Raw genomic sequence first — 19,566 nt, 5'->3', positions numbered from 1 at the left:
GGTGCCAATTGAGAATAAGTTGAAAGAAGGGAGATTAAGGTAGTTTGGTCATATGAAGCGTAGACATACGAAGACTCTAGTTAGACAAGTAAAACACATTAGGTTAGAGGATAGAAAAAAAAAAGGGATAGACCTAAATTGACTTGGAGGAGACTAGTACAACATGACCTAGAAGCATTACACATTTCTGAGGATTTAACCCAAAATATTTGGAGTGAAGAAAGCGAATCCATGTAGCCGATCTCAAATTTTTTGGATAAAAGTTTAGTTGAGTTGAGTTGATTATTGTATATGTGAAATTTAATCATATATACTTTTTTATTTTTTTTTTCATGTTAATAGAGCCATAATGAAGCCAAAGGATTATGAAATGTAGCATTTCCTTTTTTTGATATGATTGGAGAGTTAGTGGGAAAGAACAAGGCAATTGGAAAAGGTGTTGAGACTTTTGATTATGCCATAGAGAACATGGAAAAAGAAATTACAGTTGACCTTGATAAAGATGACTTGTTTGAAGATACAACTGGAAATCATTCAACAAGTCAACCTACATCTCATTTTACCTTCAAAAGGCCAAAGCACCAAAAAAATTCTAAAGAAAAGAAACTGAAAGGTTCTCATGATGATAACATGCCTGCTAATTTCAACATGTTTATTGAACAAATGAATACACACTTGGACGTCATTGCAAATATGTGGGTAGATCAACATGCAATAGAGAAAGAAATAGTAGATAAGAATAAGAGTGACCGAGCAAAAGAAAATGGTGGTAAATAAATTGCTTGAAATTGAAAGTTTGACTAAAACTGAAGTTAGTTATAAGTCTTACAGGGGAATAGGATTTTAAAGCTTTCTCAAGGTGCCAGTAGTAGTAGTAGTAGTAGTCTTATGAGACGAAGGGATTTTGATTTCCAAATTTTGTTTCTAAAAGTAAGTTTACACTCTTCCTCTTGAAATTTTGATCTTGCTTTCCTTCATAGCTCTTGGATGAATTGCATGCAAAAGCAATTTTTTTTCAATCTCTTTTTTTTTGGGCGGGTGCTTGTGTTTTTTTGATTTAAATGGAAGTATAGAGGGGGCATTTAAGTTGCATGTGGCAATCACCTTCCTTGCCAGGAAACATTTTGAATGATTTCTCTGGTTGCCATAATCACTGCATTCTATCTCTTAATCATAATAACTCTTGCAATTGTGTCTCAAAATCATTCACAACGTTTGAAGGATTACTTGGGCTTTGAAGCAATGTCCTAGACCTGCTAATACAGAACTAAACACTTGATCAAAGCCATCAACTTCTTATGTAAGTAAGTACAAATTATAAGACACTAAAAGTAAAATTATATTTTCAATTATAAATAAAACAGAGCATACTAATAAAATTTTAAATAGATCAAAACAAAATTTAACCTGTTAACCAGATTAAAAAAATGAACATAACTTATCAAATTAAGCGACTCTTATCCAATTAAATCCTTATATTAATCGTGTCTCATTTATGACCCAAAAACCCAAACCCATTTGACATTGCCAGGTCTACTCATGGTCAAGGCAAGAATCAGCATCACTCATTGGAAGTATTTTACATGCTCATTGAACCACTTCAGAGACCACAAACAAACCATTTTGCAGAACTATGATACGTCCAGAAATAAATTGCATGTTCTCTCCAACATTACAAGAGCACAAAGCCATGAGAGTCATGATTCTCGCAAAAGAGAACAACAAAATGTCAGAAAGTATTGTTGTGAGAGTGCAAAATGATCTTACAGAGACACTCAAAGACCCAATCCAACAGTGCGGCCATCTCTTCGTCGAAGACCAGCAGTGTACTGCTTCTCTAAATCCATCTGGACTTCCTTCTGCTTCTCTGCCTGGAGACGACCATTGCCATCTTCGTTGTCGGTTTGCTCTACCTTCACATCGCCCTTTACACCCTACAATTGGCCATAGGTACCAAGGCAACCTCAGACTCTAAAACTGTGTTAGTATGCGAACTAACTGAGAGAACAGTTCATGCATAATCATGCAATAATGGCTTCTCTTTGATTTTTCATTCTCACGTAATTCGACAACAGAACTACTGATAAAGCAGAAAGAACTGAGGCAAAGGAAACAAGATTTACCATGAGTTTGTTGAACTTTTCTTGTCTTTCACGATCACCAAACAGTGCAGTGTCCCACCGGTGTCCAGACTGTAAAACAGGAAAAAGGAATTCAACATCATTTATCTAGAAGAATCAGCCCATGTTGGTGGCAGAATGGATCTACAGGCTAAAATATAAAGAGATGATCAGAAATACCTCTTCTGAAGCTGTGCTCTTTTTGTTCCCCCAAAGCAGCTTCTTCTTCTGTTCAGTCGACATAAAACCCACCCCAACGAGGTTCCTGTTAACTGAATTATGCACAGAAGAACTAGCAATTAAGAAAACTTTCCAGGACACTCAAGATCATCATTAATTTATTTCGCATGACTTCTATGGTATCCTTGGGCTTCAATTTGAAATACAACTATCAATTTATTCCCACAGGATTTGAAGGAATATCATGTCTGGACTACAATGCATGCCACAGGATTTGAGGCTAACTAAACAAGGTTCGCATGTTCAAATTCTATCCTCGTAGTCTCTTCAAGAACAAAGCTTCATTTACACAACGGTGAAAATACAACAATGGGGATGCCTTAGACAAACATTGTTGAATTTCCATCATCTCTTACCCCAAGGAAATCTTCACCTAGCATCTTTGCATTTCCAAGGCAGTCAAAAGTGAAAAGCAAACTTAAGGCAATGTGTATTCTTATCGCTTGAAGTGCAGAGCACCCAAAAAGAAGCTCACTTGATTGAAGCAAGACACAAAATTTTAAAATTAATTCATTAAAATATTACAGAAAATTACTACAACTAATATTAATAAATGATATTTCAAAAAAAATATTAATAAATGATAAATAATGAGTAATTAAATTTAGGTAAAGAAAGACAATAGATAAAATAGTAAACATATATAAAGATGGGAGGAAAACCCGTAATCAAATTCGAAGGCAGAAAAGAATAATAAAAAAAATGATAATAGAATATTGGAAAAAATTGAAAAAAAAAAAGAAGACAAATTGTAGTCATTTTGAGAAGTATATGATGCAGGAATGAATTTGAGTTCTGTAAAGAAAGAATTAATGTATAATAAGACAAAAAAGATACAGCAGGCAAGTAGAAACAGGATAGTCCAAAAGCTCATCTGTTGAAGACTATGATAAAATAGTGTAAAGATCCTGTCTGTGAGGATCACTATTGCAGAATTAGGATTACATATCTCATTAGGCGAAAGTGGAAAATCCGAAATATCAGAGTCCCAAAGCAAAAGACAACAACTGGGAATCTGTAGAAGTCTAAATGAAAAACAAGAAGACTGCAATATCCTTATGGATGAAACCAATTGCAACAAAGCAACCACTATTCTAAACTCTCACTTCAAACAAGGCACAGGCTTAAGTGCAACAAGCGTGTGCCCAACAAAATGGACCTCACATGAAGGGGGCAAAAGCGGTGGATCCTTTTGTGCTGCACCTCAGTGCTTATAACAATTTTAACTACACTGCATTCCTCAGTACGTGCAATTGCAACATTCTATATTGGTCCTGCAGTCAATCTTATATCACTATGAAGAGACTAACTCAGAACAAAGATTAGCCAAAGATAAACTTGGTTCTCAGCTTTCTATTAGTATCTTCCCCTTCCTATGTGGCATTATTATGACTACATACACATCCATAGACCACAAATTCATTATCAACTACCTAGTAATAATTGTTAAGATTCAAATTAAGACTGACAATGAGCCCACCCACCTGTCCCCCTTTCATAAATCAATGCCCAAACACACCACATGTACAAATTCCAAAATACAACAAATTTGAACATTTGACATCCTCTACTAATGGCAACCACTCAATGATTGTGTTTCTAATTCACATAATTGAGTCTCCGATTTTTAGAATGGAATCTCAAGTAATTTGTAAACAACTAATCCAAGTTCCATTTACCACATAAAAAATTAAATTCTAACACTTGTCTTATTTTTTTACACCATATGATGCCAAGCCAAGTCACATAGAGTACCAGCACTAAAAATGAAAATCAGCCACCTAAAAGTTGAGGTAGTTAATGTATGTTACATAACACTGTCAAAGCTCATAGCTCATTTTTTCTAACAGAGAAACAACAAAATAAATATTTCACCTGTACAGAACAATTTCTAGCCATCTAGAGCAATATCACAGTAAACATCCTTTAGTTAACACAGAGAAAAAACAAATAACCCTAGACCAATATAAGATTGAAGACAATATAACAGCTACTTCCTGGGATCATACAAGAATATAAGAAGACTACTACTAAACCTTCTTAAGGACATAAACCAAAGCAGATGTTTCAAATCCCAATTTGTCAAGTTATGTAGAACACTTACTTCCCTTATTTCACATCATGGTGCAAAAGAGTAAATGTAAAATAGAACATTAGAGCAGTTGCACTGATATAAGATATCAAATGGAGATGAAGGCATCAGGTACCTAATTCAGCAGCTTTCATTGCAGCAACCTTTGCTGCATTTAGGTCATTGGCACCCTCCGAGTTATTCACATGTGCCTCTCCTCCGATGACTTTAGCATCAACCCCAACTTGCTTTGAAGATTGCTTTTCATCACCTGCAGTTGTAGAGGACTTTGTAACTAAAAGATTTAAATAACAAATCCTTGTAAAACAACCAAGAAAACAATATCATGAAATACAATAAATCATAGGAAATAACCAAATGATTACCATCTTTATTGTAATCAGCATCCCTTTCAGAGCTAAATAACCTGGGCTTTTTAGCTATAGACTCTTGTTTTTCACTCCCAAAAACAGGTTTATCTTCATTCTGCTCATATCTATCCTTGTCCCTGTTAGCATCCCAGTCATCATGTTTCTTCTTTTCCTTTTGACCGTTTAGATCCTTTTGGTCATCCTTATAAGAATCTCTATAGCGATGCACATCATGATCCCTTCCAGAATCATTTCGACGATCACTTTTGTAGTCTCCAGAACTCCTATGATAATTCCTTTTCTCATCCCAACCATCTCTGTCCTGCCTGTGCCGGTCCCTATCCTTATCTTCAGAGGTTGTGAGTGTATGTTTCCTACCAGAGCCAGCTCTGTCAGGAGATGAATCCTTATCCCTAAATTTCTGACGGTCTAGGGAAAATGAGTCTCTCTCTTTATCCTTACTTCTATGCCCTGAACCATCATATCTATCACGGGAGTATTTGTCTACATTTCGCACATAGTCTCTTGACCTACCACGTTCACTTTCTTCTCTTGTATGATCAGAGTGACCAGCACGCCTTGATTCCATACCGGAATGGGATGATCCCTGGTAATGTCTCTCTTCATCATCTGCACGCTTCTCATGTCTGCTGTACTCATCGTGCCTAGAATAACCATGGGAATTCCTAGAGGAATATCGATCAGAATGTCGATATGAATCTTTGCCAGACTGACTACGACCAGAATCCCTATATTCTCTCTCATCCTTCCTTCTATGTTGACGCTCAGAAGCTTTTGCAGGATCTCCCCTTGAAGAGAATGGACTAGTGCCACGTTCACTCTTAGGACTCCCTGTTAATGCATCCAAAAAACCATAATTAAGTACCACAAAGGCAATGAAAAAATGTGAAACCCCTTCAAGCCGCGTTAAGGCCTTATAGTTCCATTAAACCATCAGTATCCAACAGCATTCTTGATCAGACTTGAAATTTTGTCTTACAGGTTAAGAGATGAATTAACAAAACATCAGTTAGAACATGATCAATGCTTCCAAAACAATCAATGCACCATATCAAAGAGAGCTATATAGTTCATTACTCCCCATCAACCGAATATGATAAAATAACAACTTAAGTCGTCTTCAGAGGAAGATATAAAATAATAATAATAATAATAATAATAATAATAATAATAATAATAATAATAATAATAATAATAATAATAAAAGAGCAATACATGTGAAAAATTCTATAACGGTCTGCATAAGATGTGGCAAAATCATAACTCATACCTGTAAATACATAGTAAATTACTACATTAGTTAGTAGATTATGTTCAGTCAACTTAACAAGATAACTCATTTACTACATTAGTTAGTAGATTATGTTCAGTCAGCTTAACAAGATCTGCTACTAGTTGCTAACTGAAGCAAAATACTATCTATTTTATGCTTTTGAGCTTATGAGTTCCAGTCAATAATAGTATCATTATTTGTTTGGTAAAAGAAAAATTTGTAAATGAGATTTTTTTTTTTTTGGTGTAAAAGAGAAATTTTTTAATGACAAACAAAAACATCATGATAACAATGTAAAGGAAAAGGCATCCTTCCCTAAATGTAACGAACAATGATAAGTTAAAAAACAAAAGTAAGTTCTCTAATAATTCTGGACGCAAAGATATCCCTCTAAAATGAAACTGAAAAAATAATTTTATGACACAATAACTACAAAGACAAACCCTGATCTTTGAAAACCCACGCATCTTCTTCCAGTAAAATACACAAAACAACAGCAGAAGTAGCACAAACCCAACCCCCTAAACTTTTTAAGCAATATATATTGCAACTTGCTAGCTAGACATAAAACATTTCAGTTTGGGACTGTCTGTGTAGGTTTCAAATCGACACAATTTAAGTTCGTTTAATAGACAGTTCAAACTGGCCCAAATTTCAGCTACCCAACCCAATTTGTTTGGTAAATATTGCATTTTGTGTCAGGTCAGTTTATGTCAATTTCACCCATAATGGTTCTTAAGTTATTTTTGGTTAAAATTGGCTTAATTGCTAACAGATTGATGCAATCAAGGAAAATTAAATTTATGGATTATTTTGATATTATTTTTCATATTAAAATTAAGATGTTTATTTTTCTATTATTTAGGAAATTTACTTACGAAGTAGCATTTTCTAATTATTTGAGAATTCTATTGTTTAGAAATTCCTAGTTAGTGTTGGTTTTATATTGCCAGTTAGATTGGTTTAGTATTTTCTTATTTTGAGCTTATCATGACTATTACTGACAATTGAGAATTTAATAGAAGTTTTGAGAATTTTTGTTCCTTTTATCTTTAGGTGTTAATGTTATTAGTCCTACATCAATTTGATATCAAAGCGAGCTAGACCAAGATTTCTCAATCCCTCCCTTGACCGTGTCCATGTAGCTGTTTTACATTCACCAAACAAATTCAGTTGATTACATTTTGTTGATTTCTCGGAATCCAATAGCATGATTTTATAGCCACGAGTTCACATGATTTGCAATTTGCAAGGAAACAACTTTCCTAGTAAAATGCAGTCAGTTTGCAACTAAAAGACAGCAGTAAAGCTTTCCTAGAGAGATACAATTGCAAACTCAAGATAAAAGATAACACTGCAGAAACTACAGCCAACTTAATATTCATGTTAAGTTAGGTTGTTTTCTGACAAGGATAAAAAAATTGCAAGAATGATAGATAAAAAGGACATATTCAACAAGCAAGAGCAGATGCTCTTTTCCATAGTACTTTGGAAGAAGCAGGGCAGTAGCATATTCTCTTTCCTACAGTGTCGGCATTTATTCAATTCTCTACAAAACTCAAGGTCAAGATTTCTCCAATCATTGGAGAATGATGCAGTGAAAAGAAAAGAAAATTAGGAATTATTTTGATTTAATTTTTCATCTTAAAATTAAGAAGATTATGTTGACATTATTTAGGAAATTTTAATTAGGCATTATTCTAATCATTTGACAATTTTTTTTGGAATTTCATAGTTAGTGTTGGTTTTGTATTCCTAGTTAAATTGGTTTAGTGTTTTCTTATTTTGGGATTCCTAATCCTAGTAGTAGCATGATTAATCATTTGTTTATAAATACTTTATGTAATTTAGCTACGCATTTTCCTAGAAAGAGCTTACTATGATTATTATCAAGAATTTATTATTTAATATGAGTTTTGAAAATTTTGTTCCTTTTTCTCTTTGAATGTTCTTGGTTCTATGTCAAACATGTTCTAAATGGACCAATTATTTTGATTTACCAGATGGACTTGTACCAACTGAAATTGAAAGGCCTAAAAAAATTTTCTTCTAGATGATTTTCTTGTTTATCAAGGGCTTTGAACTTGGGATTCATTGAGAGCATCACCGTAACTTTGTCATTGCTTTTCAAAAAATAGAATTAAGGAAGACCCACTTCTTGGACCACTAGTAGAGAATATTTTATTTCTAAAGATCTATTACAGCTACACAACAATGAACAATCCATCTTGATCTTTTTGGTCACAGCATGCAATCTCAAATGGAGATTTGAGAGATATCTTGAATGCTTGACTAGAAGAAGGAATTGGGATTTGAGACAGAAAATAGCCTTGTAAATATGAAATTGTTTTGTTCTTTCAAACAGAATAGAACTCCTCGATTTACTGGGTAAAGAACTCAAACGACACTCACTGACCCAAAAAAATGCTAAACATATTTACAAACCAAAAAAATGACAGAATAGGCAGCAACACAATGACATTGGTTCGGGTTAGTTGGTTTAAATGCCAAAAAAATAAAAAATAAATAAATAAAACCCTTGCTAACCATAATGCCAAACCCAATTTTCCAATTATCAACTAATATACATACCATCTACCTCACACAAATACATGTCAATCAAACAGATATCATCAGCAGCATGACATAGACATTGAGCCCATAACAAGCACACAACTCCATAATCAATAATCCCCTCCTTATCAAATGCACTATAAAAATGTGATTTTCCTTCAAACAACCAAGAAACTTGAGTATCCCAAAATAAGAATTAAGGATCTAACTCGAAACCAAATATTGGACTCCCATAGCATTCTTAAACATGAAATGGCTTGATAGCATCCTGCTAACAAATTGGAGTTGATAAACTTAAAATTATCAATGCCAACAGTCAATGGATATATGCTCAACCAGCATCAATCAACGCCTTACATTGATGTTCCTGACTTAGAAAAAGGAATTAACAGTCACTTATTAAGCTAACAGCAATTAATGACTGATAGAAAAAGTGAATTTGATAATCTATATGATAGATGAACCCATTCATCTCTCCACTAGTGGGACAGCACACTCTTATGTATTACAGCCTTTTCAGTGGGATGGTTGGGTTACACCCAGAAGTAATATTTGCCATCATGACTTCATCAGACACTTTTGTAGGATACTAGATGCAGTAATAGTGTAAAAAATTTCTTTCGATTACATAGATTTGTTTTTGTGACCTTGACCTAGTGTTCCTTTGCCCCACCAAATCTAAAGATCCACTTTCAAATGTTGATCTAGATAATTTAAAACAAGAAAACCAATCCACTTTCAAATGTTGATCTAGAAAATTTAAATCACGAAAACACTTTTCCTTTAGACCAAGTCTTGATGATCCATTATCCTGGTGCATCACGTTTGATTTTACAATGCCAACCATTGGCCAATTCCAGTAAAAACATATTGGAAACATTGGGTTCTATTATCCCAAACCTGAATTGACTGCATGTATTGGATTACCACTGAGAACCAAGTTCCTTAGCCCAGTTCCATTAGACACATTTTTGGCATATGATTTTTGAATTTTATTTAATGTGATCATTCATATCCCGAAGAACACTTTAATTAGCAGCACACATTCATTTGTACAAAAACATAAATAAATTATCACAACTAATGGAAAGTTCAACCCTAAATACAACTAAAAAATGAAAATTGATTTATATAGCCAACTCCAACTAATTACACTAGAAGCTTAGTTAGCCTAAATAATCAAACATCAATCCACAGCAAATCGGATCATCCCATATGCTAAACCAAGCAATAAGCACAACATGAACCACTGCAAAAACTGTACAGATAGGAACCAAAGCCAACCAACTAACCTTCAGATGAAGATGATCCATCAGCAGGAGATCGGCGACGGTACTTCCTATTGGCTACATGATTTGAAGGTTTACGGAATGCCGCTTTTGTCTCAACATTGTCTGGGGTTGGAGATTGCATGTTGGAATCCATTAAGTCTAGCACCTGAAAGAGCGAATGTTTCTATTTAAAGTGTTTGGAACAGCATTATAACCCTCTCAGACTGCAAATTACAACAACAACCTCCCATTGAAAAATATTATTTTTAATTTCTACTCCTAAATGCTGTCAGAAAACCAAGCGAACCATTTGAAGTAGTAGTTTCATGGTAAGCATGAATAAATTCCATTAAAAAGACCCCAAAACACCTAAATTCACAAATTTCAGAGAACGAATTAGACTTAACTAAGACTAATTAATTATTTCACAATAAAAAAATTAACAGCAAATGAAAACTATAAACCTTTAAGTGGAAGAAGTAACTGGAACAACAAGAAAAACCCATTTTAGATTTTCTTCCGGCACCAAATAAATATATTGGGAAAAAAGAAAGAAGAAGAAGATGATGATGAATTAATATAAAGCTCGAAATGAATTTTCCCAGCAACCAAACAGGAAAGAGGGGGGGGGGGGGGTTTGGAAGGAATCTAGGGCTCAAAAAGAATCTCATGCATAAACAAAAAGGCTAAAAAAAATTAAAGAATGATGGAGAGAAGAACCTGTAAGTGTTCTTTTTGGGGATCCGATGGCCGAGAGAGGATTGGATCATACACTGCTATTAGGGTTTGTATTGAGTTAATTTCCGGCTCTATCCAAGTTTTCTGTGTTCGCTAGGTGAACCTTTTGGGCACTTTACGAGACCACCGAAAATACGGAGCCGAGTGGTAATCAGGGATGTTTGAGTACAGGGAAATCTTGACGCTTGACGTGTTGCTATATCATTTGTTTAACCCTTTGTTAGGACCTTGAGCAAGGGAATTGTTGAGAAATGAAAGAGAAAGAATCAGAGAAAAAAATTTAATTTTTTTATTATTCGAGTATTATAAAATATTAAAAGTGTGTAAGTAATTTTAATATAAATAATATTTTATTCTCTTAATTTTTTTTATTTCACTCTAAATTAAAGTAAAATATTTTAAGTTTATAAAGAAAAATTAAAAAATATAATTTTTCTTATTTTTTTATTTTTTTCTTTTAATTACTATCTAAATAAAGTAATTATAATAAACCATATTTATTTTCTTTTCTCTTTTATTCATTTATCTCAATCCAAACAATTGTAATGAAGCTCGATATTTATTTTTAGTTTAATTACCAAAAAAAACTTTAAACTTTTAAATTTTTGCAATTTTATCCTTGGGCAGGAATCCAATTAATTAGAGGTCTAAAAACTTATCTATACAGTGATTCTTAGCATAAAGTCATGTTAGCAAATTTCTTAAAAGAAACAAAAATTACAAAACTCACCATCTTGAATTTATGAATCAATCTTCCTCATTTTTGTCTGTATACATATGCACTTAGCTTTGCTTTTACTTCTTCATTTGGCAAGAATAACTAATTTTATCCTTATCCTAGCAAATTACGCTGCCCATACTTGAATTTATAGGATTTTGATAAAAAAATATTTAACTTAATTTATAAAAATTAATTTAAAATCAATTAGTGTTTATAAGTTAATTTAATTTTATAAATATTTAAAATTTTAAATAATTTCATATTTAATTAAAGTATTTATAAGTGATTGATAAATAATTGATACGTTTAGTAAAAAATAGTTTATAAGTATTTTTACTGTTAAATTACCAAAAAAAATCTTAAATAAGGAATGTCATAAAATTTTAAAATTAAATATAAAAAAATAATAAAATATTTTATGAAATTAATTTATAAGCATCAATATGAAAAAGTTAGTCTCTAAAAGTGTGTTTGGTATCATTATTGGTTTTATGTTTTTTATTTTATGAAAATCAAAAACTGTTTTTAAATTGTTATTATTTATTTTTTGAAAATTATTTTTTTAAACTTGTATACTTGCGTATGTGAATTATTTTTTAAGAAATAATAAATACAAATGATTGATTAATACTTTTAATGTACATATATCCCTTAATTATAATTAATACAGATAAATAAATTAGTCTAAATAAAATTTAAGTTAGTTTTAATTAAATAGAGATTAAATAAATTCAAACGTCATCAACTCCTAATAATTTCAAGTAATGGGATTTCACAACGCTCTCAAATTCTTTTTTTTTTAATTAGCATAAAAAACAGAAATTAAAAAAAATAAAAGGCGAGAAAAAAAAAATAAATCTTCTTCCACCATTGTACTTATAGGTTGTATAAAGAACTGGTACAGAACATAATAACCCTCCATTATCATTTTTTTTAATCCAAATATAACAGTGAAAATCATGATTTGCAGCTTTCAACTTGACCCATTTTGTTTTTAAAAGCGCTTTTAAATAACCAATAAAAAAGTAAACCAAATGAATATTATCGAATATGTTTCAATTTTTATTCTTAAAAAAATGAAAAACCATAATCCAAAACATTTTTGAACACACCTTTAGCTTATTATTTTTAACTTATAAGCTCAAAATATGTTATAAACTAACAGATAAACTTTATTTAAAAAAAATAAATAAATACCATCTAAGATACATATAATTTGATTTCTAACATAAAATCTCATTGAAGTTTCATTGAATGAGCTCTCCCTCTTCTCTATAACCTCTATTGACTAGTTTATAGGTTATAAAGTTGACATTTCATTTTAATATATATATATATATATATATATATATATATTTTAATAAAAATATTACCCTATTTCATCTCTCCCTCTCTTCTCCACTAACCATGTCTTATCTCTCTTTTTCTTCCCCTTTATTTCTTACCTCTCCCATTTCTTCTCTTTCTTCCCCACCTCTCCCTTTTAACATTAAGTGATAACCTCTTTCATCTCTCCCTTTCTTCCCTACCTACAAAGCCATTTCTCTCTGTTTCTTCCCCACCTCTACCTTGCTAAAGTGGGAGACATTCGTGCATCCTTTTCTCTTTTTGTATTGATTTCACTTTTTTGGGGAATTAAATATAAACCTAGCTTAATGAAAACAAAGGGAAATGATTAGAAAGGATTTAGAGGTCTAGCTTGGTCAAAATTTTTGGTCGAGATTATTAGAGAACATGGGTTTCAATGGCTCTCCCTCTTGTTTTACTGTTAACTTTAACTAATGGCTAAAGGATGCAAAAGGACTAGTTAGGAGCTCCTTTCGATACTAGAGAAGCAGTTGTTGTCCCTTTCTTCCTTCAGTTTTTTGAGCTTGGGTAGATTAAAAAAAAATGGCAAACCAAGCTTCTATTATTGTGAGGAGCTACTATAAGAGGGAGAAATGGTCAAAGATTGAGAAATTTGGCCCAAAAATTTAGTGGGTTTATATTTGCTTACTGTTGTTCCCTTTCTTTTCTTCCTTCAATTTCACGAGCTTCTAGTTAAAAAAGTGACAATTGGGCTTCTTTAAGGTGTGAGATTGTTGTTTGAAGGAACAATGGTTAGGAAGGGAGATATTTTAGGCAAAATTTTATTAGGGTTTGAATAGGGGTTCACTGCTGCTATCAATACTTCGATCTTTATTTTGATTTCTCTCATCTTTCTTTCTTTCTTTCTTTCTTTCTTTTTCTTTTTAACTTAATTTTTTGTTCAATTCTGATAGCAAGAGAGAGGTGGGGAAATAAAGGAAAAGGTTGGGAAGAAATGGGAATAAACAGAGAGAGGGCATCATAAGCAAGGAAGATAGGGAGAGATGGGAGATTATTTTTATTAAAGGACAAAAATGTAATTTTATTTTTTTCTTAAAAAATTTCATGTCAACTTTATAACTTGAAAACCCTCTATTAGAGTTCATAAGGGATTTTATGTTCATTCTAATGAAAAAGTGGGGGCTTTATATTACAAATCAAATTTTAGACACCATACTGTTACAAACCTATAAGTTTAAGTGTTGACAATATAATTTATCCTTTTACCCCTTCTTTATTTCATCTCTTTATGACGCTCCTACACAAAAGGCAAATAGTACTTAATTTTTTTTTCCAACATATTGGTAAGCACAATAAATTTTGAAAATCTAAATCCATGATCCATAACATTTTTTTTCAATAACAATATCTTACAAAGGAAAATGGAAAATTTTTTTTTTTTTTTCATATTTTTTATTACTTAAGAAAATTGAGAAAAATCTTACAATAGGAACCTTTACATTTTTTATCTTTTACATTAAACAATGTGTTTTTATAATGATTAATGTTTCTTATTTTCCAATTGTTGATCTAGCACAATATCTTTAGTTGATATGCCTCCTTACTAATTTTTTCTACAATTTTGTGGGCTAATTTCATTCACTATTCCTTAACTTTGACCTTTATAATAATGTTATCCATAAGCTTCAATTTATATCGTAAAATCCTTCCAATTTTGATTTTGCAAATACTAAAATCACTCTTGCCTAATATATATTGTCTGTGTGTAGGGTCCTATGTATGGAATTTTGGGTTTAAAGTAAGAATGGAAAAAAAGAGTGAGCTAGGTCTCTGCTTGGAGAAAATGGAAAAAGATAGTTTGTGTTCTTATTGAATGGGGAAATTTCTTTAACCTTTTTTTTTTTTTTTTTAAGATTGGAAAGAAAGTTTGGAGGGTTTTGTTTGTCAATGGATTCTAGAATGTGGTGGGACTCTTTAGGTGAGTATCTCTAATCTCCATCCTTAAGTGTTATACCAATTGTTATAATTGCGCGGGCTATCTAGTATCAGTGCTACTTCAGTTGTGTTAATTTGAAAAAATTCTACTAGGATGAGCTTATGGATGGATGGAACAATTGTGATATGAATAGTGAGAACTCATGATTCAGAAACTCTCTTTAGAGTTTTGAAGTTCCTTATTGAAATAGTGGCTATTATTATTTTAGTCAGATTGATTTGTAAGCTACTGTTGTTATGAGAAGTATTAAAGGAGCTGTATGGAACTAATGTCAGTAGTTAAGAAATGATCAAATATGGGTTGTTAATAAACTATGAAAATGTTGGATTATCTTTAAAAGTGTTGAGTATAAGAGTGAAAGAATGTCTAAGAATTCAATTGATATATCTTGCAAGGGTTTGGTTGTTAAAGCGAGACTAAATACATGGCAAGCACGTGGGTAACTTTGGTTAATATAAGAGTTAAGATGGTTATAAAAGTGTATAATACTTTGAAATGGAATTTAATGGATATTGCATAAGTGTTTCTTTTTCTTTCTTTTTAGAGTACGTGGATGCAAGAGTAAAGAAAGAAGATTTGGCAGTTTGTGTATATGCTATTATGCTAATACATGAGCCCAATTACTTTGAGTTAGAGGTTTACACTACCTCTATAGAAATTGAATTCATGAATGATTATTAAATCTCAGTTGTTTAAAGTGCATTAAAATTGAATGTGATTTAGGATCAAGGTTTGATAAGTCTAACGAAAGATGGAATTTGGATTGAATTGAATAATTATTGAAGGAAAAGAAAAATTTTGTAATTCAGATAGTTAAGGAAACAGGGCTCAGTATGTTGTAAGAAATTAAAATTTGTAAATTCTAGGCATTACATAGCTGGGCCATGTAGTTCACTATCAAAATTCTCAAAGTTGATTTTTTATTTTTTTTATTCGATGTAATTATTTAGGAAATTATTTTTGATTCCTAGGATGTGTATAATACTTATGAGAGATAATGACATTAATAAATTATATGAAATATAATTGGTACAATTTTTTATGATCTTTTTAACTATTGATTTTATTTATTCTTGATAAAAAAGGAGGTTGTAATATAGTTGTATTTGTCCTATGTTACCGTGGTTTGTTTCATTTGTTAGCAAATTTAAAAATTATACCAATATTCATTTCTAATAAGTTAACAACTCAACTCAACTAAGCCTTTGTCCCAAAAATTTGGGGTCGGCTCATTTCTAATAAGTTAACAAGGAAGCTTAATTATGGATAAGAGATATGAGGCTCTTAATATTACAGATGTAGCGTGACAAGGAATCTAATCCGTTAAACAAATATAAAAATAAAAGAAGAGTTGTTCCATCTCTAATTATATAAAGTTTGAATGTTACAAAATATTATGATATTAGAATTACATTATGTTTGTGGTTTTTAGTTGATGTTGCATTTTATTACTTTATCATCAAACCTTGCATATTAGTAATATGTATTATCAATCTAAAGACTATTGTACCTCTTTATGTAAATTGAAAAATTTTAATATTATATCTATATATAAATGAAGTATTGTTTTGGGTTGGTGGGGCGCAGTGAGACCTTCTGTGTATAAAATTAATGGCCTTACCATCTTTGTTAATTTCATTTAGTGGTTTAGCCACTTTTACCATACAATTACAAATCCAAGTATAGTGGCTCTAACACTTCTATTATTTAATATTAGTGGCTCTACTACTTCTATTATCTAAAATTAATGGCTCTACCACATCAAATATTAGACGTAGTGACTCTCATACTCTTGTTATTTGAATTTGATGATTCATCCTGTCTGAGTTAGTAGCCTAGTGATATGACTCACCCTAAAACCTGGTAAAAAAGTCAATAGACCCAGCGTGGCAACCAACGTGGCAGTTAAGAAGTCAAGCACAATCAAAAGGTATCAAGAACTAGCTCAAAAGTATATTAAATTGGATAATGAATGACAAGTGCTAAGGGAGGAAAGAAGAAACATACAAAATGATGATAGGAGGCAAAACAAAGAAGGGTATAGCTCAAACAGAAAAGATTACAGCTTAGAAAGGCACTTTGCAGAAATAGGGAGAGATTAAGAAACTATACTCCCTTGATTGAAGCAAGATTCAAAGTTTTAATGTGGATTTAAAAAAATGATGAACGAATAAAATGGCCAAAAAGACTTAACTAGGATACCTCAAACAAAAGAGACAAGAGTAAATTATGTTAGTTTCATGAGGATCATGGCCACATAATTGATGACTGGAGACACTTAAAATATGAGATTGAATGGCTAATGAGGGATGGTAGACTCAGAAAGTTTGCCAGGGAGTATAATTGAATGACAGACAAATGAGGAACATCTTCCACAAGCAAGGAATCAACAAACACAACAAAAAGACAAACCTATTAGTGTGATAAACGTCATAGCGGGCGGACCGAACATAGGAAAAGTGGGTAACAAAAGGGCAGCAGAAAGGGGAGGTGATCGAGCAATCCCCGCAGTAGAAAAGAATGAGTTGAGCAAATAATCGATCACTTTTGGCCCAAAGGACCATAAAGTAAATCAACCACATTTTGACCCATTAGTTGTATCTATGTAGATAAATAGGTATACAATCCACCGAGTCCCTATAGACACAAGAAGCTTGGTCAATCTCATCACTCAGAAGGTTTTGGAAAAGCTCAGATATAGACAGGATAACCTAATAAAAGTGATGTTTCTTTTGGTTAGGCTAGAAGACAAAATAATACCAGCATTAGGAATAATGAACTTAACAATAGTTCTAGGCGATGAAGAGTATGAATGAAAGGTCTACACTGAGATCACTATGGTAGACATCCCATTATCATACAACATAATCCTCAGTCATCTAATCCTGAATAACAATGGTATTGTAATCAGTATGGAATGGCTTTGTATGAAGCTACCTGCACCAGGGGGAATATGAAGGAGCGGAAGCATAAAAAACACAAGTTTAGATCATTGAATTGCATCATGCAAGATTCATTTTTATCTATTTGATTTCAATGATAAACAGCATATTAAAACTCTTTTAATATATTTTTGGATCTACATTACCATTTAAGATTTTAGAATTAATAGATTAATTCATTAGAACCCGAGATTAGATCAAGAATAAGTGCACTAACCTTTTGATGCACTGCAGTGTGTTTGGCACCTTTGGGATGTGCCTTAGGACACCAGGTGTTGTCTCTCTAGCTTGTCCACACCAAGATCACTAATGGCAGCCCTTGAACAGCTTCTAAAGCTTTCCAATCAATTAGAAAATCAAGTTTTGCCTTGTAACACCCCTCACCCGACTACAGTATAGCCGAGCAAGGCGTGCTACATTCAGTGCCGGAGCACCCTAACTTATCTTACTTTATTTCTTTAAAAATTTTGTTCTCGTTATATTTAATATCGATTATTTTTTGACGGAGAAACTAATGGAGTTTCCCCTATTTTATTATTATTTGACGTGTTTTACTATTCACCTGTTTGAAAATTTCAATAATATTTTCCAATAAAAATCTCATCAATTATTCTCATTATTCACATCTCATTCATATATCTCAATTTCATATTCATTTCCATGCATTTCCATTTCCATGCACAAGTTATATATATAAGTTCTCAAGTTTCATTAATTTACATGATTTACTGACTGATTATATAAATTCATAATTTACATTACAAATAATAACTAATTATAATGTACAAAATACATAATATGATTTATATGGGCCCTATTTACATGCATTGCTGAGGAGGTGACAACCTTCAATACTCTGCAGATCAGAACTCTAAAATCTCTGTTTGGTATTCGCTGGGCTTTAACTTCAGTACCTACCCGAGGAAACAAATCCATCGCGCTAAGCATTGCTGCTTAGTGGTGTAATAATATAACAATGAAATAATATAATAAGTAAAAATAATTGGAGAATATTTTCTATACTCAAGAATTTTACTGGGTTCATATGAAATTTTCCATACAATATATCTTTCGTCATTTATGTTGCTTTCTAGAATCACTTCTTTCATAAGTTTACAATAATCATTTATATAATGTACAAATAAATCTAAAATTTATACTTATACTTATATTCTTATGAAAGTCACATTTGTAATGTTATTTAAGTTATAATTCTTCTTGTCACACTCTACTCCTCTGTAAGATGTAACATAATCCCGTAGCACACCGAATGAATTACCGTACTTCGCCTACCGATAACCCATTAGATATACTACAAGGGATTTTAAACAATTTTCGTGAAATTTAAATCATCGATTAAAATCTGATGTTATAAAATTTTTTTTTCAAAATTTCGGCAAAATACTGGCTGTGTTTTGAGAAAACAGTTCTTCAAACCTGAAAAGAAAACATTCCCAATATGTTTTCTCAAATACAACTCCAATAACTTCATTTCGACTCACAATTCAAATCTCAATAATCAAATCAATTCATTTTCAAACCAACCTCATCATAAAAGAAACATTTCATTGATTACAAGACTCAAAAATTAATATTACAAAATTATACAGGTAAATGAAATCTCAAATTTACATTACAATAATTTGCATTTAATTACATACCAAAATATATTACAAGAGTTTTTATATAACTGCTCAAATAATTTACATACATATTATTACATGCATACATCAAAACCTGTGTACATGGGTATTCTTGGAGCTGATCTGAATGTCTCTTCAAAGATGTAAAACTCCGTTTGCATAGCCTGGTAGATTTCACTGTTCCGGTGATCGGTGTCGGTCCGGACAGTTAAGGGAATTAGAACCACACTTAAGACAACTAGATAAGCCACAAACACAAATAATTAGTAATATTCAA

General features: G+C 31.9%; 1 protein-coding gene across 2 annotated transcripts; it reads right to left on the bottom strand.

Moving 5' to 3' along the window:
- Nucleotides 1-1,565: 1,565 nt before the first annotated feature.
- On the bottom strand, nucleotides 1,566-10,923 carry LOC110653730 (uncharacterized). 2 transcript variants are annotated; one of them, XM_021809489.2, is made up of 7 exons: nucleotides 10,662-10,923; nucleotides 9,963-10,107; nucleotides 4,818-5,654; nucleotides 4,568-4,702; nucleotides 2,301-2,392; nucleotides 2,124-2,192; nucleotides 1,566-1,971 (listed from the first exon to the last, which is right to left on the bottom strand). In XM_021809489.2, the coding sequence occupies exons 2-7, from the start codon at nucleotides 10,093-10,095 to the stop codon at nucleotides 1,588-1,590; spliced, it is 1,650 nt and encodes a 549-aa protein (XP_021665181.2). In that variant the 5' UTR covers nucleotides 10,096-10,107; nucleotides 10,662-10,923; the 3' UTR covers nucleotides 1,566-1,587. The 2 variants fall into 2 exon arrangements, with proteins under 2 accessions (XP_021665181.2, XP_021665182.2); XM_021809490.2 differs by having other exon boundaries at nucleotides 1,566-1,934; nucleotides 10,662-10,917.
- Between the last annotated feature and the right edge of the window lie 8,643 nt (nucleotides 10,924-19,566).

The sequence above is a fragment of the Hevea brasiliensis genome, chromosome 3 (genome assembly GCF_030052815.1).
Source record: "Hevea brasiliensis isolate MT/VB/25A 57/8 chromosome 3, ASM3005281v1, whole genome shotgun sequence".
In the NCBI taxonomy this organism is placed as follows: domain Eukaryota; kingdom Viridiplantae; phylum Streptophyta; class Magnoliopsida; order Malpighiales; family Euphorbiaceae; genus Hevea; species Hevea brasiliensis.
Note: the sequence above shows the minus strand (reverse complement) of the source record. Positions and strands in the feature narration are given on the sequence as shown.